We start from the raw sequence: 23,205 nt of genomic DNA on the forward strand, positions 1-23,205 counted from the left end.
ACTGCTTTCTATATTCCTAAACATAGGTCTTTGAAGTCACCAAAATTAAACTAAAAGCATCTAACTTAGGGTATTAAGATGTGTATGCATGTAGAACAAGCCAGTTACAAACCTACTTCCCTTTACATTAGCTATTAACTCTGTACCTCATACTTCAAATGAGTTCTGGGCATCATAAAAGAGTCACAAGATGCTCTTACATAGACATTTAGAAATCCAGTAACTTCTGATATAAATAGTGCTTTTAGAAGGAGGGAAACAATAATGATATTTATTAAATATAGCCTGCTTTTAACCATGAAAGTCTCTGGAATAAAAACAAAAGTACTGCCAAGAAGCCACAGGTATTTATCATAAGGACAAAGAAAAATATGATTTTGAAGGGTACAGCGACAGTTCTCTGCCTTCATTAATGGGCTCTAAGAGTAAAGGTTAATAGCAGTATAAATACTATAATTACATAATGTTGGGTTCGTTTTCTTTCAGGTTTACAAAAAACCTTTTTGTTCTTGTACTTTTAAGGGCTTGTAAGGTCTGCCAGCCACTGCCTTTCTTGTCACCAGAGCTCTCAGCGGGTTTACAAGTGGACGTGCTCAAGACTGCCATCTGGTGGAAATGATAAGAAATTGAAATGGTTTTTGTAAATGATTAAAAATCAGTTGTCTAAAAAGGTACAAATTAAAAATGAATTGGAAGAAAAACAGTTCATTCTTAATACAGTAAGAAATGTAAAATATAGAACTTAGTAAATGTATAGAACTATATGGAGAAAAAGAAAAATTTTACTGGGGCACTAAGAAATATTTCTATGTAAAAAGATGCAACACTAATTCTGGAATGGAACTCATCTCTGGTAAAAATCCCCAAATTAATCTACCACATAACAACTCAAAATTACAGGATTTTTACTTGGTAGTGAAATCTTGGCCAAATTATTAAAAAGGTCATCTGGAAGAATAAATGTTCAATTTTTATTTAAATAGATTAATAAGGGAGCACTCTCCCTATCAGATAAAAAAATAAAACAAAACAATGATAACTTAGATGACATACTGATATACAATACAAAGTAATGAAATAGAATGTTTATAAAAATACAAGTATACACAAGAATATATAGTAAAAGGGCACCTTCAAATAAGCAAAGATTTTATGTATCAGCTACTGTGAGGGAATAATGGAAAATATTATTACACTAGATTTTAGGAGTGGAGTAATACTCTATAAATAGTTTCATTTATATTACAAATTTATAATAAAAAGGCCAAAATTGTAAAAGAAAATACATATAAATACTTACTCAGAATGTGAAAAGACTGTCTAAGTATACAACTGAAGGTTCAAACTGTTGAAGAAAATGATAATGTTCTAAACTATTGAAACTTAAAAAAATTCAAGAGACTTCTCAAAACTCAAATTGAACATCTCTTTTCATTTAAAATTTACTTCAAATTTTTATTTAAAAGTAAAACAAACAAAAAAATAAACCCCACTGTATTCTTAAAACAATATACAGAAAATAAAGCTGGCATAGAAATAAAAAAACACTGTCTAAGAAAAAGCAGACACAGGGTAGTGTGCTATAAGAGGTGGGACGTGGAATTCTATGCCTTTGAGCTTGTAGCTTTTCAGGAATTAGGATGTTTCAGTATCAGATTAAACTGATCAGTTTGCTCCCATTCACGCTTTGACATCCCTATTTAAACAGTACTGAAAGGCAACTGGTGAACTCAGGAAAATGATTTGTGACATATGTAACAGAGTAACGGCTAATCTCCTGAAAACATAAAAAGCTCTCACAAATTAGTAAGAAAAAAGTCAATATGTTAACAGAAAATAAGCAACATATGCAAACAGGTTTAGATAAAAGCCATACATTTACCAAAAAAAAAAAGAGAGAGAGAAATGTTCAATCTCACTAGTAATCAAATAATTGAGAATTAAAAAAGGAAATCACAAATTACTACACCCACAGGACTGGCAATTTGGAATACTGGCAAAACAGAAAAACATGAGCACTGTTGTATATTGCCGGGTTTATAAATTGGTGCCTGCTTCATGGAAAGCAATCTAGGACTAAACTGAATCATTTAGTTTCTGTATTTTACTTTTTAACTCAAAATTTTATTCAAACACCTTTACCTACTAGACTTAACATACGTTAACATTTTATGTAACATTTTGAGGGAAGAAAAAATAAAACTCTCACACATCCCAAAACACTTACTGTGCTAAATTAATGGGCATTTCCCCCAGGCATGTTTTATACATACTATGTGCTTATAAATTATATATCATACTCCATCAACTTTTAAGCTTTCATTATTTTACATGCCATTCCTTTACGTATGACTAAGGGAAAAAAAGGTGCGAATTAAACCACGAAACAATGTGTTAATAACACTTAGGATTATATCTCTTGTAATAGAAGTTTTTTAAGACTTAAAACCTAACTGTGGAATTAAAATGTGAACAGCTATGACAAGTTGGTGCAACTATGCCATGACAACTGCCTAGCCAATGGCAACTGTAAGGTGCCATTGACTTAAGATACTTCTCCCTTCCCCATAGGCACTAAAATATGTAAACAATATTATTTTCAAATACATTTCATAGACTAAAGCTTTTCCATAAATGACATCTTTTTGGAACTTGCAGTTTCCCTCAGCATTTTGCTTTCAAAGTATTAAATGATGACTCACTGCTTAGGGAAGCAAAGCCTTTCCTCCGTTTCTCTTAAGTGCCCCAGAAAACAAAAAAAAAAAAATTGATCTATGCTAAAGGGGACCAATAGAGAGATATCCCTCTGTGGTAATGTCTGTCTTTAACCAGGAAAACAGTCTAGAGACAGTCAGTTCAAAGGTTCAGGAATTAATAAATGTATTTATCAGCTGGGACTAAGATGAAGCAAGTGAGGTACCTGCCTTGGAGACAAAATATAAGGGGTACTAAAAACTTCAGTAATCAAGAGAAATATTTTAATGCAACATTTAAAAGAATAAAATGAATGCAAAAACCCATGATGCACAAAATATAAAAAAATTACAAATGACAATTATTAATTTTTCTTTGCTTTAAGCTCCAACAGAACATGGAAGGGCACTCTTACTGGTGCAGCCTTACAGCAGAAGGTAGGGGTCAGGGTGATAGATGTGATACCTTGCTATAGTTTAAAATGTAAATATGCAACAGAACACACAAATTTTCATAGGTGGGGTGAGCAAGTTTCAGTATTAGATCCTCCAAGTGGATGCAGGCTACCAAGAGCTAAAAATGTAGATTTATTAACTCTATTTTTACTAAAAGGAACTAGGCTTATATAAGATCAAGACAACACACACCTGCTAAGTATCAGCATTCATGGGGTTATGGTAATTAAAAGTGTCATAGGTTAACATATTTGCATAGGGTTAGACAAAAAGACAATAGAACCAAACTCAGAAACTAGAAACGGATCATATACACATGGGAAGTTGGTATTAGACAGGGTTGGCATGGTGTTGGCACAATTAACTTATGTTAAAAAAACAACAACTGGATTCCTTATTTCATACTATGTACAACAAAAAATTCAGCATGAAACATAAACCTAAATATATGTACTTGGGATGTGGGAAGAAGACTTAAAAACTGAAAGAAAATACTGAATACAGAACTTAAGATAACAATAACTTCTTAAGACAGTAACATAAACCATAAGAAAAGAATGGATAAGTAACAACAAAAAATTCCACACACAAAGTAAAAGAATAAAGACTGGGTTTTCCAAAAACACGGGTTTCCTTGGTGGCTCAGATGGTAAACAAACTGTCTGCAATGCGGGAGACCTGGGTTTGATCCCTGGGTTGAGAAGCTCCCCTGGAGGAGGAAATGGCAACCCACTCCAGTATTCTTGTCTGGAAAACCCCACGGACAGAGAAGCCCTGTGGGCTATAGTCAGTGGGGTTGCAAAGAGTCGGACACAACTCAGACTAACACTTTACAAGGCGCAACAGAGGACTAGTATCCTCACTGCATAAAAAATAAATAAATAAAACTACAAATAAATGAGAAAAAGATAATCCCAAAGAAAAGGAGGTAAAAGTCACAGGCATTCAACTCAAAGAAGAAACTCAAATAGCCAACACACACAGGAAAGATGTTTGCCTCACATGTAACCAGAAATGCAAATTAGATTATTATTTCACGTTCAAATGACTGGCAAATTTAGAGACTGACAATTTTACTGTGTTACTGAGGATGCGGAGGGACAGAGGAACAGGAATTTTCATAGATTTCTAGTGGAAGTAGAATTTAGCACACCTTGAGTATAATGCATCTACAATATTAACTTGAAGATAAGCATACTCTATATCCCAGTAATTCTATTTCTAGGCAAATACTAGAGAAACACTAGTACACATGCTTGAGAGACAGACACTAGGATGCCTGTTGCATTAGTTTTCTGTAATAGTAAAAAGTTCTAAATAATCTAAATCTCTCTCAACAAAAATAAACCAGTTTCCTTAACTGTTAACTTGTTTTACAGAAGAGGTGGGGAATGTAGAGGTAATAATATGAATAAATTCAAACCTGATGTTGGGAATAACACCTTTTCCTCCCCCATAATCCACCCTGCAAAATCCAAACTAACCAAACGTGGTGGGTAGTCAGTGTGGGGCAAGAGTTAATGAGGTGATTGACCTCTTACGGTAGGTAGGTGATAGATGACAGGATGTTCTAACAACATCCCTTATCCCCTCATCTAAATATAACAATGATAATACTCAGGTAGATAACTGAATCAAAACCTGTAAATACTGTTCACAGCTCAGCCAAACACTTGAGTTTCCTTTCTTGCAAAACAAATATTACTAGTTTCCTCTGCCTAAGTTCACAAATATATTCTCTGAGCCTAGTGATTTTCCAATTTTTCAAAGAGCTTTTATTCAAATGAAATCTTAAGATGGAATCTCAACAACAGAAAAAAGCAGAACTGCTCTGGAGGTTGAGAATTGGGACCCTAGAATTTCCTTTGGTAATTATAACATTTTAGAGACAGTGTAAACCATATATGAAAATTCTTAAGTCTCTTGTTTTTTGACTACACACACTTTAAAATGTCAACTTTTCATGAAAAGCTTTGCAGTTTCCAAAGAAACTCTAACAATTAAATCCACTCATGTTCAATTTAGGAGTATACTTCAATAGCATCCAAGTGCTATAATAGCTAACCAGTCTTATCCAAGACTAATCTTTATAGTAAATATTAAATACAAATCTTTTAAATAAGCTCTATATCAATTTACTTATAAGATGCTTATTCACAGGCAAAACATCATGAACATACACGACATGGTCTTTTAAATGATGTTACTGCGGAATTTTGTCAAAATAAAGTGTACTTCATGTCTTCAAGATTTAGAAATGAAGCAAAACCATCTCTTCATAATGAGCGCACAACTGAAAATAGCATAAACGACTCAGGAAACGGAAAGCAGCAGTCAGATCCATACGTTACAGTAACTCTTGGATTGCACCGGTGTTCTTCACCTCAAAAACATTCGCAAGTATTTTAAATGCAGGTGGATATTATATGGTAAAAGAATGCCTGTGCTGTACAGATTTAATCAATAAAAAGATGAATATTGCCAACATTATCATGCAGCGATTTTATTCAAGGGGGAGGAAACCCCTATCTTTGATTCTTCTCCTTATATTTAATAAGTTATGGTTCTTATGGGCTTCACTAGGGTTGTGGATACTAAGAGGTAAAAGAAATAATTACTAATCCGTTAATACCAAAATCATGCACCCTCTCCCTCCTGAATTATGTCTGAGTGGAAAACAAAGTATTATACTAGTTAATAGAAACGTTTGCCAGGTAGAATAAAACAAACAGGAAATAAGGGAGAGAAGATACCACTGCCAGGAAAGCTAGCAGAAGGGGAATCAGTGGTGTGTTGTCTGAAAAGCAACTTTTGTATTAGTAGCTACACTGTTTTACTTCGATATAGCATACAGTACAGGAGTCACCAGAACAATGGGCAAAAATAAACACTTGCTTAGCATTTTCACTAAGGCTTACAGAATAATGCCCAATGTTGAATGGAAAAAAAAAAGAAAAAAAACACACACACAGCAATTGGGCAAAAAAATGACAATGCATGGGAACTGCTAGGCAGTCCAGTGGTTAGGACTTGGCACTTTCACTACTCTGAGCCCAGATTCAATCCTTGGTCAGGGAACTAAGAGCCAGCAAGCCAAAAAAAAAAAAAAAAGACAATGCAAATTGCTAGAATGTGCACCTAAGAATTCATCTGCAAAACCAAGTAACTCTCAGGATTGCTTTGAAATAACTTAAAACTTTTGGTCTCAATGATTACTGTATTAGCATTTGGTGATCTTAACAGATTTTATGCACATTGTATATTAATACGTGAAAATCACAGTATGCTATTTTTCAGTAATACTATTTAGCTACCCGAAACAGACTGTGTTCTAAAATCTTTTATCAAATGCTTTGTCTTATCAAATCAGTTTAATTTCAAGGCACAAATAAAGGCAATTTGGAAGAGGAAATGTGAATATGAGATGTCATAAATGTCACTTTAAAATGAATCTAAACTCAAGACAAGGATAATATTTGGCTAGCAAAAGAAATTCAATGGATGTTTTCAGGTTAATCTCAATTAAAACTCAGTTTAATTCAAGCAACATAAACTGTCTGATAGCACTATGAAAAGTAACACCTGATTGAGACCTACACATCTGAAAATAAACCTGACTCAGGGACAAATCAGAGTTGCAGTCATTTTTGGCTACCCAAACACATTTAAAGTGTCTTAAGTAGTAAGTATCTTAAGTAAATATTGTTGAGTACCATGCCTCATAATCGGACATGAAATGTATAACAGAAATCAACAGGGTTTTTTTGGGGGGGCGGGTAGGAGGGGCGGTGCCGTGCAGCTCACAGGATCTTAGTTCCCTGATCAGGGATCAAACCTGTGGACAGAGTCCTAACTACTGGACCACAAGGGAAATTCCCAAGCGTGCTTTTAAAAAAACAGTCTCCATGGTAACTTTCCGCAACCTTGCTGAATGTTGAGAAAATCGAAAAATCTAACAAAAATTCAGCATAAAACCACGATCCACTTAATCAATATTAAACAAGGAAAGTCCTGTCTTTATTGGGCCAACCTGAAATGACATCTCAGTCATGGTAAAAAGTTTTATTCAAAATATGACTTTAAAAATTCAATACAGAACTAAGACTTTCTCAAAAGAAGTAACACAAATCTGTAACAGAAGTCATGTTAAAAGATTAAAATGATCCAAATCTATGCCATTCAAACATCATGAGTTTTCCAAGTTGAAACCCATTACAGGAAACTTATGGGAGAAAAAAATGCCACAATATAAAGATTCCACTTTGTTTATCTTGCTAAGGATCAGTGTAATGGTTAACTACATAAACATCATCTTTCCCCCCAAGTAAATTTTGTATCAAATCTGTATGTCTTCGGATTCATCTACTATTACACTGTAATGTTGGGAATAAATGAACACACTGTCAAGTTGTCCAACAGGATGAGGGCAGCAAATCTGAAAGTCTGGGGGTCCCAGAGAATCTTTCAAGGAAGTCCAAGAAATCCAAACTATTTTCTTAATAATACTAGTATTTATTCTTTCTCAAAGAATCAAAATTTGCACTGACTGGGCAAGAGAAATGTGGGCAAAGCTGCAGGCACCTCAGCATGAATCATGACACTAGCATCAAGCTAGTCACTATTTTCCTTGTACTCACAGAAGAAAAAAAGGGGGGGGGGGGACAAATTTCAGTTAACAAAGTCCTTAAGCAGTAAAAATGTCATTACATCTCTACCCTTGAGTATACATCTTTTTAATATCCTATTATAGTGAAATGAGAAGTGCTGGCTCTACAGTATGCTGAAGTGTGAGGCATGTGTGCTGAACTAGCGGCCACTTTACATGAACACCATTTTTACTTGAAAGAATGACTGTTGACAGACAGTGTAATTCAGCATTTTCTCTGAAATGAAGAAAGCCTGTTATATACAGAAAACAACTGATAATATTTGTTGCCAATGATAACATTTCACCTTTCAAAGGAAAATCAGAATTTTGAAAAATCTGTACCCATCATCATGAGCTTGACAGCTTTCTAATACTTAAAAAGATTTTTCTGATGAGATCAGTTATATTATAAAAAATTATAAACACACCATAATCAGATGTTAATATTCTAGAAAGAACTGCATTAACTTAATGAACCAGTATTTTCCAAATGACCAAGGCATGTTATAAAATCATGCAAATGTCAAAGATCCACTACTTATAATACAAGACAGATCAAATGGATTTTAATATAACAGAGAACAAAGCTGACAATAAAGTTTCAGATTTCATATCACAACGAATCTTTAAGAAGCTACCTGCTCTGATGTTTTAATAATGTATCAAAGAGGAATATCCATAATTATCCAAAGATATTAAAATAATACTCTTTTCCAATACTTATTTGTGAGGCCAGAGTTCATCATATACTGCGAACACAGTGCCACATTGCAACAGACTGAATGCAAAAGTAAATAAGAGAATCCAGTCAACATTCAAGGATTTACAAAAATGAAAGCTAGTGCTATTTTTTCACTCTAAATTGTTTAGATTTGGAAAATAATTATTTTAATAGAACATGCTATTTATTATCGCTTCTCGGCCTTTTGGCTAAGATCAAGTGTAGAACATGCTATTTATGTTAACAGGTAATGGTTTTATCTCTACTGAATTAAAATGGTATGCAAAATTTCCTGGTTTTAACTTCTATACAATACACAAAACCCACAAAAGCAAAGGTCCTTTGGGATCCTGAATGTTTAGATACATAAATGGGTCCTGATAACAAAAACACCTGAGAACAGCTAGACTAGGGAATTTATAGATTAGTAAATACTGAGTATGGGTGTTTCTTTTGCTAACTTAAACAAAATTTTTATTTCCATGGCCACAAAGTCCCCTGAAAAAGATTTCTTAAAACAGTATAAAAATGCTTTTGAAGTGGATAAGGGGTTAATTAGTATTGTCCTACCGAGTTTGGTTAATACCTCCTTGGATTTAATTGTAACTCCCCTACATGGTTTTGTATGAAATTTTTTATAACAAATATTCTAACTATATCAGATGTTTATGATAACATTCAAAGCTGAACTTTTATTTTTAAATAGCATACAAAATAGTAATTTGTCACACTGTTTTTATCAAGTCTTTATTTAGGTAACAAGTTGGTTATGTTCACTGCATTGTATGAAACATCACAATATCATACTGGAAAGGTACTATCAGTACAGGGTTGGATCAGAGTGGACAGTTTGAACAACAACCATTTTGCATTCTTCATTCCCTATCTTTTAACAGCCCCCCCAAACCCAGTCAAGGGACAAATAGCTTTTAACATCATCATGTAAAGCACTTTAACTTACAAGGCTAAAACCTAAAGAATAAATAAAATATGTTGTGGCAATAATTCCTTTTAGACCAAAAAATCAGGTGCACAATAAACCGAAATGATCAAGAAAGCTGTATTTAAATGTGTGGCTCTCCAGAAACAGCTTCAGGAAAATGTTACAGAAAATACCATGAATTCCATTTCACACAGGACCAGATGATGACTCATTTCAACTACACACAAGGGCAATTACATCCTGCTGAAACACAATTTGAACAGATAGGAAAATGTTTACAAAGCACCCACAACATGTACACCATGTACAAATGGATACATTCATTGCTCCTCCTACCCCCAGGCTCCTTTTAGATAAATATTTCACTCTTCATGTTCAGCATTAACTGGATACATGCAAAACTCAAAAGAATTCAAGAATTCAAGGTTATTGTAAAAATAGAATTAAACTAATAAACTTCAAGTACCTTATGTGACAGCCACTCCGTACCGTGCCCAATGTTATAAAATGAAAGGTTACTGAACCCATGAAAATATCTCTGTAATTTTTCCTTAGATCTAAAATAGATAATTTTAAATGTATTTATAGTCATTTCAATGTGATATTCTGAGCTTTTAAAATAACGTAAACAAATAAAAATTATACCAAATTACACAAAACCTGTTGTATCTTAAAAGCTGAAAAATTAAAACTATAGAAACCCACATGTAAAACAAAAATCACAATTTACATTATAAAGGCAAATTTCATCATTTAAAAAAAATTTGCAGCAGTGAGATGTCAAAGCAAATTATAAATAGCCATAAATTAATCCATTTGGTTTCAAGAGATTTTTCTAGTGAGAACTGAAGGATGTAGTAGACACATGCATAAAATTTGTAAGGGTTTATAATATTATTGCCAAATACACTTTATGTTGAAGCAGGCAACATTACAATTTGGACATTATTGGAGAACCCAGATTGGTAATACAGGTAAAATTGGGAAAAAAATTAAATAACAATTAATAATAAATATAAATCCTATAGTAAATTGCTCAAATGAAATTTTAAGCCACAGAGCTGCAAAAGGCTTCCAACTTGGTGAACTGAAAAAAGGAACATCTCATACAGTTCTTTACTCTTACATGCTTATATGTTGTGTGCCTTAGTTAAAAAAAAAAAATGTATCTTCAGAGTACAGCTAACTATATTCCCATGCACCTCAGGCATATTCGTTATTTGTGGTGAAATAACTCCATTGGTTTCTAGGGTCAAAAGTTCAATACAGATGTAACCAGTATGTCTGAGGCTGGCAAAAATACTGTAGTACAGGCAATGCTACAAGTGGCAATTACCAGAAAACACAAATATGAACAAATGATGGGAAATGCTAATGATTTTCTGCTCATATCACAAAACGCTGGGAATCCACAAGAATATTTTTCCCTTGTATTGAAGAAAATTGTGATTAAAAGTTTTTTCCCCCAATTTTCAGAATCAAAAGCATTTTAGAAGGTATATAAGGCTACCATGGGTCTTCTAGATCTCCAGCACCCTACAGGAAGAGAAAAGGAAGAATATTATTACTATTTACCTACACCACTTCCAGGCTGGACTGAATTTCAAAAGAAAACAAAATCAGATGAACAAGTTACCTTCCTTTCTTTGTCTGAAAAGGTACTTTTACAGAGAGAGTTGTGTGTATTGTATACTGTGTGTATACACACATGGATCTATCTAATATAGATAGATAATTGGTTGGGCTTTTTCCTCCCCTTTCCACCAAATGACTTCCTCTTTCTCAAACCACTTAAAAATATTCTGGCATTGGAAAAATAGATCAAAACATCAGCTATATCCAACGATTCCAAAGCTTCAACTTATGACCTTAAGCAACTTTAGACATATGTTAAATATAAAACATGAAAAAGCAAAGTTGAAATGTTCTACATACACAATTGTTTTTAAAAATACCCTAATGTGACTTAGTTGTTTGTATTTTAAAAATTCATTTCGGTGAAGTCAAACTCATAGCTGCCACCACTATTTAAAATATCTTATACTTCTTGCATTACTAATCTCTGATGAATACTTCTAGCAAAACTCAGAAGTCTTGCAATCTTTAAAAAGCTCATCATGACAACCTTCTGACATGTTTACATGTGTTCATACTGTCCAAAGATTAATATTTTGTGTCACAAAAGGGGGTTAAGAAACAGAATAGATTTACTTTGAGTAACCAAGACTTCTCAAAAATTTTTTAATTAATGAAAAACGCACCAAACCAAAAGTTTTCTAAGTTTTATATAGATACAAATGAAATTCAAATTATTTTTCCAATATACCAAACCTGGTTGTTGTTTTTTTAATTAAAAATAAGTACAACATGCATAGGTTATTCCACATCACATGCTTTATTTGGACTTAAACACTTATAATTTCATTCTAAACACTTGGTTGACATACATTTGGATGTATGTAGTTAGGCTATACAGAATATACAAACCAAAGCTGGATGAGTAATACATAGGTATTTCAAAAATGATGTTTCAAAAAGGATACAGAAAAAGGAAAAATAACCACACATCCGGAATCTCAGAACTACTAAAAAATAAAACTACAGAGAGGCAAAATATAAACAATTCCAAAAACACACAAATTATCATCCTTGAAAAAAGAAATTACAGGACAGCATCTGCCATTCTTTGAGGAACTAAAATTACTAAAGAAAACACAAATTCATTACAAAGCTAACTATGAATGTACTAATATGTGAAGCAGTATGATTCTACATTAACAATTTTTTCCACAATATAAAGTAATCTTGCTAATCGGTAATTTCTAATCCTTTCCTAGTATGAATTTAACTACTGACTTTAATAACTGGTAGCCTCATTTCTGGCATACAATATGAAATGACATGTAATTTTATTAAATTCAAAGTACTAGAATATAGCCAATTTTAAACTATCTGATAAAGATGTATGCAAAGGCCTTCTTAAAAAACAAGGCTATAATATATGAATATAATAAAACTAGTGTACCAAGATTTCAAATAACAAAATGGTTATATAAATGCATACATTATACTTCCTAAGAAAAAAACCATCAAATCAAAGATCACAAAAATATTACCACAAAGTAAAGTCATAGCTTTTCACCACTCATCTTTGTCCCTGCATCTTCAGTACGGCTGTCTAATTCAGCAAGATCACCTTTTGATTCAGTATGGCTTTCCTGCATTGTCACTGTGTTTCCAGCATCACTGTTCGAAGAAGTAGCTGTAGCAGCTTGTTCAGCAGGATTTTCTTCGCCCTCTACTTTAGCTAGCCTGTAACTAGTCAGCATCTCCTCCAGAAGTTGTCGGTAGTTTCCCCTATGATTAATTCTCATTTGCCTGAGAGCTTCCACCAATTTCCCCTGTGATCCACTTTCCTCTGCTTCATCGGAGGCCTTTTTTTAAGATTCAAGACCCCAGTGTCAGTAGACAAACTAGGATATCACATGTATTTCATAACATATCAAAGCAAAACACTCATTTCTCTACCAAGAGTAATATAGTGTAAGCATGAGAACATTTCATTAAATAAGAATCAAGTGTTACTGTGTCAATTAACAAAAATTTCCAATCAAAATACCTCAAATTATTTTTAGCAAATGAGCATCATGAACTATCAACGTCTTATTTTACATTGATATTTGAAGCTTAATCTGAAATTTACTTGCTAGTAAATTCAACAGCAACACAGCATCTCCTAAAGGCAACTGACTTCAAAAGAAAATAATTGGCTATAATTACTTAGTACTAAAGGAAATTAGTGTTTCAAGCAATAGGAAAGGACAGAAAGCAGGCCATGAGAACATTAGTTTCTTCATTTCTGCTGAATGACAGGAAGGAGAGGAGAAACAAATGTAGTATTATATAAACTAAATTCGGGGGAATTGTAAAATTTCTGTGGATAAAAATTTTACTTATTTTTTGTCTTTAAATATTTTACTAAAAATCTCTATATTGAAAAGAAATATTTTAAACATTATAAGAAGATATGAATAGTAAACTACTCAATTCTTTTATATTTTACTAATTTTGTAAAACTGACAGATTTCTCCTATAGTAGCTACTTAACCTTGTTTGCAGAATTATCCAAGCTGATCATACTGATATGCTGACAGATACAACTCAGTCTTATAATAAATATGTGCCTCCTGACATGATGTGCTAGGGAGGACAAAGCTATGTCTTGTGATCTTGCCAAAAAATATTTAATTAAGCTAATCCCTAATATAATAAGAAAACAGGGAACACAGAATTATGTGGAAAAACACCACAAGGAAACTATCATATGATCCAGAATGTAGGACATCCTATTTAAAGCTAGCTTAGACTTATTTTCAGGGTTAAGGGGAAAAACAAATTGGGAGCTTCGTTAAAGGCTTGCTTAACATGCTTGACTGGTTAACAACCACTAGACCATGAAACAATTCTAACAGTCATTCTATGGACAACTGAGAATATGTGGACTTTACATTAGATGATATTAAATTTATTACCAATTTTCTCAGGTATAATAATAATTATGGTTATGTAGACAAATGTCCTCATTCTCAAGAGCTGTGTGCCAAAATACTTAAAGGTAAAATATTTGATCAGCAGTTTGCTGTCAAAGGTTCAGTCAGTCAGTTAAAAAAAGAAAGCCAGGAATGTGTACATAGAGCAAAGAGAGCAAATATGATAAAATGCAAAAACCTACTGAGTCTAGGTAAGGTACACAGATGTCCACTATGACCATTTCAATTTCTCTATTATGTTTGGACGTTTTCACCATAAAACATTGGGAAAATAAAATACAAAAAGGCTACTGTTACAGATCAGATACAAACTCTTAACCATCTTTGGAGGTTGTTACTCTGTAATTCTACAACAAAGGTAATATGACCATAGTCATATAGTAAATGGCAATGCTTATTATTAGAAAAATGAGAGCTTGAATTTTTTTTAAGTGCAAAAAGCAAGAGATAATACTGTGTGCAGCATACGTTTTATGTGTAGGCATATGTGTGCCCATATTCTTTAGGATATTATATGTAAAATGCCTAGGAAGAAAGGAAACACAGCAATACAGAAATGATAATAATGGGTGATGAAGTTTCAGATGCTTTGACTACTCCAATTTTCTACATTAAGCATATTAACTATCAAAATAATTTTTTTTTAAATTTGCAAAATTTAGTGTGTGGAGAGAACATAATAAAATGTGGTCTCTCAAGATTTTTCTACCCCCATTTACCTTTGCTTCTGTACTAAATAAACATTATTTCCCTAAATACATTTTCTAATTTGAATCCATTCAGGAAAGGTTAAGATGGAACAATGAGTTAAATGCTTGCTGATCATAAACCTTATCAATTTTTAATCAGATCTTCCAAAAGGAAATTTTCTATTTGAGAGTGAATCACAAAGAACTCCTCTCTCCCTCCAAATAAAAAGCCCTCAAACCAACAACTACCTTTGACAACTCCCTTGGACACTGAAAAAATATCAAGTGGACAATAAGAGAACTCAACCCTGGTTTCACGTCAGAATCACCTGTAGAGTTTCTAAAATTATACAGATGCCAAACTCCAACCCACGATATTCAGATTCAGTGAGCTGGGATGATTTTCTTAAAGCCTGACAGGTGATTCTGATACACAGCAAAGGTTGAGAACGACTGATAAACTGTCTCACTTCCCTGAGCTTACTGATAAGGTTGGATCAAAGTTGTTAACGTGGATGTATCTCACACTCCATCTGGCATCTTTATCATCACAGTAATCATCTATGTTTCTGTGAAATGCTACAGTAGTGGTATCTGGGGAGACAGCAGATACCACTGTCTTGTGGTATCTAAAAAGTTTTGCTTTCTAAAAAGCAGTTGCTTTCTAAAAAACACACTAAAACCCAAACTCTAAAGTCAATAGGAATGAATTTACAATAGCCAATTGAAAAGAATTTGAGTTAGTGACCACATTTAAGTCATTCCATATTATAGCAAATTACATTTTCCTATTGCGCTAGACAGTAGATAGGTGAAACCTCTCCATGTCATCTGATGTTTCAAAATACTGTTATACACAGTCATGGATTTTCATTAATATCAGAGAATGAATCTATTGTTTAGCTGCACCGTCTTTACCTGAACTCACACAAAAGGTATCTCAGGTTTACATGTCTATCAGAGCAATTCATTCCACCTTGCAACTGTTGACAAGTCTCTCCAGTTACACTGTAAAATCTTTTAGACAAAGATAATGTCTATTCCTTTCTGTATCCTCCCAGCCACTTAGGGATGAAAAATTAGTGCTTGTGCTAAGAACTTAATATACATAATTTCATTTAATCCTTGTAGGTACTCTATTGTAATAAATACTGTAACTCTAGTTTTTATAAGCGAAGAAGCTAAGGCACAGAGAGATTTAAGTTATTTGTCAGGATGACAATCCAAGTAAGTGACAGAGCTCAGATTTGTGTACAGGTGTAATCAACATCAATGTCCCTCTGAATGTTCTTCTGACTACATTACGGTAACAGTTTTATGCATAGTAAAGTGCCTCATATAAATAGATGCTTACTAAATAATTAAAATTATTGTTGAGGTGGACCACAAATTATTTCATATTGAAGTCTATAATATATTTTCTTATAATAGAAAAATTAATGAAATTACAGGACAAAAAAAACCATATTAGATGGGAAGGTTTAAATTATTCTGCGAAATAAATTTAAGACAATTACAGACATGGGAATTTAGGACTCTTCCCTCAGAGTCTGTTTTACTGTCACCTAGACTAACCCAGCCTGAGAATCAAATTTCTCATTATGAAAACATTGCCTTACACGAAATAAGACCCAGAAACATAGATAAATCAAAAAAGACAGCAAAAGGGGGGTAGGGAAATCTAAGCACATTTTAAAAATAGAATTTAATTAGCTCAAATTCATCTGCAGCAATTTTTTAAAAACATAGTCGCCATAAGCGAAACTCTTTCAAACAGTGGAGAAAACTTAAGGAATGATGATATAGATATTTACTGTGTGGTTTTTTCTTTTTTGGAGTCCTCATCCCTGCTTGTCAGGTAAAAATAATCTTTAGAAGATTCTCAAATATGACTTCAAGAGATACAATTAAGAGTGACTAATAAAGAATCTAATAAATTATATATCATCTGCAAGTATCATGTAAACTTCAGTCAATCTGAAATAATTTTAAAGAGTCACTTAAAATGGTCAAGACCACAAAGCTATGAGGAATATGTCAAATGACACCTTAAAAAATAGTGACTAACTGTGTTTTAGTAACTGTGTTTTCAAACAGTGTAGGCAGATCTCCATAAAAATGCTTTGAACAAGTGAAAAAGTAAATGAGAAACAATTTACAAAAAAAACCAGTATTCACAAAGTCCTAAAACTGTGATATAAAAATATAATTGATCTACGTGAAATAAAATTAAGAAGATTTGTCTATAAAATTTCGTAATGTGAAAACAGAACAGGGAGATTTTGGGGGGCTTTCATTTTCTTTCCTCCCATCCTCAAAATCCAAATACCTTAGTTTTTTTTTAATTAGAATAAAAGTGTGTATTTAAATGAAAAGTAACTAATAAGACACTGGGCTTGACTGCTTAATCTCAACAAGTTTATAAACTATTCCTCATAAAAAATGGAATATTTTAAGACTACTAAACATGAGAATTGGAAATGATTTTTCTTACACGATAGACAGAGGTGGGGTACAGACACATGTAATCTCTAAATATCTTGAGAGAGGCTGCATGGGAAGGTATAGAGGGAACAGGTTTCGGAGGCACTCTGACTTACACTCCAATTCTAGCTACTCGATTCACCTAGCTTTGCAGCCTGGGCAAGCTGCTCCTTTGCACCGATTCTTAGTCTTCTCTGTAAAGTAAGGATGCTGAGTTACCTACGCAGTATGTAGATACAGTTACGCAGATATGGCTTAGCACAAGTAGGAGTTGGGAAAATACAAGTTCCTCTTTATCACTGAAGAATCATCAACTTACACAGCTATTTGATCAGTGGTATAATAATTCAAAAGTATTTTAAGTCTCCTTTGAGGGAAGAACTTAACCTTTTGGCGTGAAAAATATAAAGGTCAAATAATAAACTTTCCTACTCATGAGCAACCTCAAATTAGTTTTTAAAATATATAACAAACTAGCATTTTAACAGAAGAAAGAGTGGGGGTTATCCCAGAGCCCTACATAATATAACAGTAACTTAGAGCAAAATGTAATTTTTTACTTTTTCTGGTACCCTATGTTATTATTCTTTTGGGGGTGACAGACTCCTTTGAGGAACCAATGAAAATCAGACATATACTAATCATTAAATAGTATTTATGCACACACATAAATATATCTGCAAAAACTTTTGGAGGATTCACAAACCCCTTTATTAAAATTTCAAGCTTGACTCTTTTCCAGATACTGATTTTAAAGCTGGGAAAGTATCAATGTTGCTTACATTAAGAAGACTGAACATATTCCAGAAAGATGAGCAAAAAAAAAAAAAAAAAAGTAAAACAATTTAGAATTCCCCCAAATAATGACTTTCCTGAATATATTTTAAATATATTCTGACTAAAATTCAACTCAGCTATTAAAAATACTTTTATTAACCAAAAGACTTTTTTTAATACAAGAAAAATGAATGAATACGCATTTCTGGTACTGCTGATAAGAATTTATAGCAGAACAATTCTATTCTTCTATCTTTGATATAAAGCAGATGTTTTAGGATTCTAAATAATCTTTGATTTCCTGTGACTAGCATTTGTATTTTTAAATACCTGAATAAAAAATTATTTTTATTTAAAAAATATTCTTAAAATGAGCTCCCTCCCGCCCCATACAACTATCTCCTCTTCTGTCTTTCTACCACACTCCTGCCTTGCCCATTATGCAAGGTGACTCTATCAGCCCCTGCCACTCTGCACCTCCTGGCAGCAACTTCCACTTGGCACAGATCTGACCAAGCTGAGAAGCATTCATGGAGCACTTCCGTGCTTCAAGTTAAGGCCTAAGAATTTAATCAAACACTATCATTTCCTCAGCTTTCTGGGTTTTTTTGTATTTTTTAGTACACTTCTACTTTTGATTATGGTTCAACATTTTTCTAAGGTTGTGATTATTCTGAAAGGGTAAAGTAATGTTTCCCAACATAGGATTCTGGGCTTCAAAGCATGTTTTTATAGTAAACAAGGAAGTTTCTCTAATTCACACATCTATTTACTAATGAGTTTACACTTAATACGCTGTGATCATTCACAACTACTTGACTTCTAGCATCTCTGTAATCTAATACTGCATATGTTTCTAACACATTAGAATACCACAGATACTCCTTTGAGTCTACCATTCTTACGCTGTAAACACACAGTGGCTCCTTATTCTAAAATATAAAGTTCAAAAGGTGTCTCCAGTCTCTTCAGAAATACTTCTGACAACCTGAATTCTTATTTTTCACCTTAGCAGTTTCCTGCTCTAGCCAAAATGACATCCGCTCTCTCAAAGATAGCTTAAACTTTGTTCTTGCCTCACCCAATCCACATGAACTATAATCTCCCTCTTTTAATTTCTGCCATTCAAACCATTCTTCAAATCTAATCTTATCTCTGAAAATCTGACTTTCCAAGCAATCACTGTACAATTCACATGGCAATCAGTCTATATTTTGCATTTCTTTTTGTTCTTTGGTAAATGATGTGAAAACTTTTTATTACTTGTCTGCTTGTGTCAACACTGCCAACTGCATTCTGAGTAGGGATGGGGGACCTTGCCTTATGTTTCTTAATTTCCTCCCACATCAATTCATTACATGGTGGATTATCAGTGTTTATATATGAAGGTGAAACTGTACAATTCCTCAAATTATAACCATGTAAAAATCACCAGGGCTTCCCCGGTGGCTCAGACAGTAAAGAATCTGCCTGCAGTGTGGAAGACCTGGGGTTCAATCCCTGGGTTGGGAAGATCCCCTGGAGAAGGGAATGGCCACCCACCCTAGTATTCTTGCCTGGAGAATTCCATGGACAGAGACTGGTGGGCTGCAGTCCGTGGGGTTGGAAAGAGCTGGACATGACTGGGCAACTAACACTTTCAATTTCAACTCAAATAATCATCTTTAAGGCCAGTTTTATATCCTGAGCAGCTCTCCTCAGTTTTATGGTTCTGTTGCCTATTTATTCACTTTTTACATAGCTACTATGTATAATACATATTTTCTATTTTTAAAGAAAGTTTAAAAGTCATCCTTTCGTTGTTCATCCTTGGTATATGTTTAACAGAAATTCTGGGTTATAAACTTTCTTTTGTTTGGAATAAAAGCTGCGAACTTTCTTGAGAGACCAAGAAACCTACCAAGTATGTTATGAAATAATTTTTCAGATTATACACTGGGGCTGCATTTTCAAACATGTGAGGGAACAAAGTAATTACATGGCTAATAATGAATCAGTAACTACTGGAGGGCTTACTTCCTCCAACCCTGGTAGTGGCTGCTACGTGGAACCTATAATCTAGCTGAAGAGGTAAGGCTCTCTTTACCTCCCAACCACCACCATCTTTCTTGACATCCTATCCTCATTGTTTGGTTTGGAGTTGTCTCAATGCATCAGATGACGTTATCTTTATTCTTAAATTAATTTCCACAGCTTTGGACACAATTCTTAATACTTTAAAGGTACCTGACACTAAAGAAAATCTCAGAATCACTCCTCTAAACCCAGGCATAAATTCTGTTATTAGCAATATATAGTATCATTTTAGTCAGGTAACTAAAAAGCATTAGTTGTAAAAATGTCCCTTTTTGTCAATGTAACTTTTATTGTAAAGAAATTATATGCTATTGCTGTGCAATGATGAAGCCTGGAAAACAATGCAATTAAAATGACACATAATTACTACCAGGGGCTGAGAGTGGTCTCTCAAGACCTGCCAAGAGGAGCTGGAGCATGGAGGTCACTTCCTCTCAATAAGTTTTATTACTAAGTTTTGCTCTCTTAAAACTTTGAAGCATACATGTTCAAATTCAATTGTTCACTTTTAGATGTCCAAAAACTTGAAAACTCTATGAGAAGACAGTTATTTGGATTACTAACTTTGAAATTTAGGGCAGTTATTTTTTTTTAAAGGATACTGTTTGGCCTCCTAGTACTAGTATTAAAATAAAATAAAAAACCTACAGAGGAGCAGTTGATCAGCATTTCTAAGGAAGGCAAAGGGGCAAAGAGTTTTGCTCTGATGAAGCACAGCAGAGTACAACAAAAAACGGTTACCCCAGTTCAAAATATACACCCAGAGCACAAGAGGAACGCTGCAGGGAAATTATTCTCAGGTGCTCAACTGGGCACAGAAGAGGCACTGAAAGGTCTAGTCTGTAAAATAAGAGTCTGAAAGGTCTAGTCTGATCACGATCACTAACTTCCAGTGATGGTAGCAGCCTGCTGGAGGAGAAATGGACACATTTAAAAGCACATTCTTTGTTTGCCTCAAAATTAAGATTTAAGGGAGAAGGAGAAGGAAAGGCAAGACATACAGGGAAGAAATAAGTACAGCCCACACAAAAAGGTATTTGATGCCCATTAAATGACCACAAACCTATCTACAAAACAGAACTTTAGCTCTATCTTCCACTTCCCGAATACATTTCCTTAAACTTTAACTGACTCCTTAAAATGAAAAGCAGTCACTGTGTATATGTATATTTATAGCCACTGTTTAGATAATAAGACTATTTAAAATATTTAAGAAATAAAACAAAACTTACCCCATCACTTTCTCTATGTGGATTCAGCCTACTATAAACAGCTTCAATAACATGGCGCCTAAAAAAAATTATGCTTTAGTTTTATAAAATTACAGTTATTAAGCTTCTGCATATTTAAAATACTTCATATATCTTGACTACAGTCAAAAATTAACTGCCTCAATAAATACCTGCCAAGAACAGTTTCTGCATTTCACTCAGAATTTGATCCTGCACAATCCATTTGTTCTCATTTACTAAGGGAAGAAGGATATTCAGCCCCAAAGAATATAATAAATAATGCCTTAAAAAGAAAATCTTTAAAAAAAAAAGAAAAATCTTTTGGATGAAATTAAAATGTTCTTTTCTAGTATAAGAACTGTCAACCCATTTCATCTGTAGATAATTAATGTACTTCTAACCCCAAATTATTTAATTACTAATTATAAATGAAGTCAAAATTAGTTCTTTTTGTTCTACTTACTTGCCAGCAAGACCTCCCCCAGGAGGCAAATTTGGGATATTTTCTGCAGACAAGATGCGCATGACGTGGGCAAGATCAGGCATCCCTTCCTCACCAGACTTCTCCATAATTTCTGCAGGTTTTTAAAAAGAGTTCCTAAATTAACGTGGTAACTCAGAATTCACAAGGTGAAACAAGAGGTACTACTTGGCAATACTATCACACGATGAACAAAAAAAGGTAAGACAAGAAGTTATTTGCATATATATACTCATTCTAGCGTTATTCATAAAAGCAAAAACTGGAACATTTAAATGTCCAATAAAGGAACAGTTAAGAAAACTTCAGAATAGCCACTGAGTGAAATGGCTTATAGTCACTACAATGATCTCTATGAACAAGGCATAGTCACACGGAAACACATTTTTGACCCATTACATGAATATATAAAAGTTATTAATGCTATAATTAAAGGAAAACAAAAGCAATGGAAGGATAAGGATTATAAGAAGGGAAGATTAAAATTTGCTTGTAGGTTTTTGTCTAAACAGTATGTTCTATAATCTATTTTTGCCTTTATGAATCCATTGCTTTATTATTTTCACCAGGCACAATTTATTTAAAACAAAAAAGGAAAACAAATCTCAGAACTTGCTAATACTCAGAACAAAATAAAACATTTATATGTTTCATTTATATTTACAATTTCCAGAAAACAGATTCTTAAGGCATGATTTATCTGGCCAGTATCAAGACAATAAACTTCTTGAAAAATCAGACAACAGCAAACTTACTTTTAAAACAACAAAAAAGCAGTGTCCTAAGCAGCCCTCAAGAGGCAAAATCCAAACGATTTACCATGCATCCCTCACAAGGACTTCACCATGACTTTAACTTTCACTGCTCCTATTCAACTCTGCCCCGACCCCTAGCTATATTGCCAAAGGAGCTATTCAAAGAAGTCTTCTCGATTTTCACATGTACTTCCTCCCTTGGTCTGAAACACTTTTTAAACCTATTCAACCAACCCTTTTGTATGGTTAAAGTGTATTCATCCTTCACGTTTCAACCTCATGTGTAACTTTCTCAGATCCTTCTCTGACCCATGCCTGGACAGGAGTGTCGCTAGATACTCCCACTGTACACGATATTTACTAGATTACAGACTGCAAACTTCATGAAGGCAGGACTGTGTTTTTCTACCTTACACTCTATCTCTATCGTCCAAGAATTCTCAACTTCAGCACTACAGATGTTTTAGACAATTTTTTGCTGTGAAGGTTGTCCTGCGCGCTGCAGAATGTTAAGGAACATTCTGGCCTCACTCACTGGATGTCAGTGGCACCCTCTCCTTTATGAGACCAAATCTGTCTCCAGACATTGCCACATGTGGCATGAGGGACAACCTCCCCCAACCCAAAACCACTGCAGTCAGTCTAGCACTTCACCAACCAACTTTCACATACCACTGGTGCCACTGCAGTCCAATCCTCC

General features: G+C 33.8%; 1 protein-coding gene and 1 pseudogene across 3 annotated transcripts in view; one reads left to right on the forward strand and one right to left on the reverse strand.

Annotated features, from left to right (window-relative positions):
- Positions 1–517: 517 nt before the first annotated feature.
- The window catches only part of PPM1B (protein phosphatase, Mg2+/Mn2+ dependent 1B), a 90,030-nt gene continuing 67,342 nt past the window's right edge, over positions 518–23,205 (reverse strand). Inside the window, exons 4-7 of one of the 3 annotated variants that reach the window (XM_065929358.1) lie at positions 21,733–21,844; positions 21,270–21,327; positions 1,301–1,345; positions 518–606 (exon numbers count right to left, since the gene is read on the reverse strand). In XM_065929358.1, the coding sequence (XP_065785430.1) occupies positions 1,301–1,345; positions 21,270–21,327; positions 21,733–21,844 (215 nt within the window). In that variant the 3' untranslated portion in view covers positions 518–606. Of the gene's footprint in view, positions 607–1,300; positions 1,346–9,248; positions 10,998–11,837; positions 12,896–21,269; positions 21,328–21,732; positions 21,845–23,205 lie in introns of those variants that run through there. The other 2 variants (XM_065929359.1, XM_065929357.1) reach the window with 2 other exon arrangements.
- On the forward strand, positions 8,708–8,825 carry LOC136165548 (U2 spliceosomal RNA; annotated as a pseudogene).

The sequence above is a fragment of the Muntiacus reevesi genome, chromosome 3, assembly GCF_963930625.1.
Source record: "Muntiacus reevesi chromosome 3, mMunRee1.1, whole genome shotgun sequence".
Lineage (NCBI taxonomy): Eukaryota > Metazoa > Chordata > Mammalia > Artiodactyla > Cervidae > Muntiacus > Muntiacus reevesi.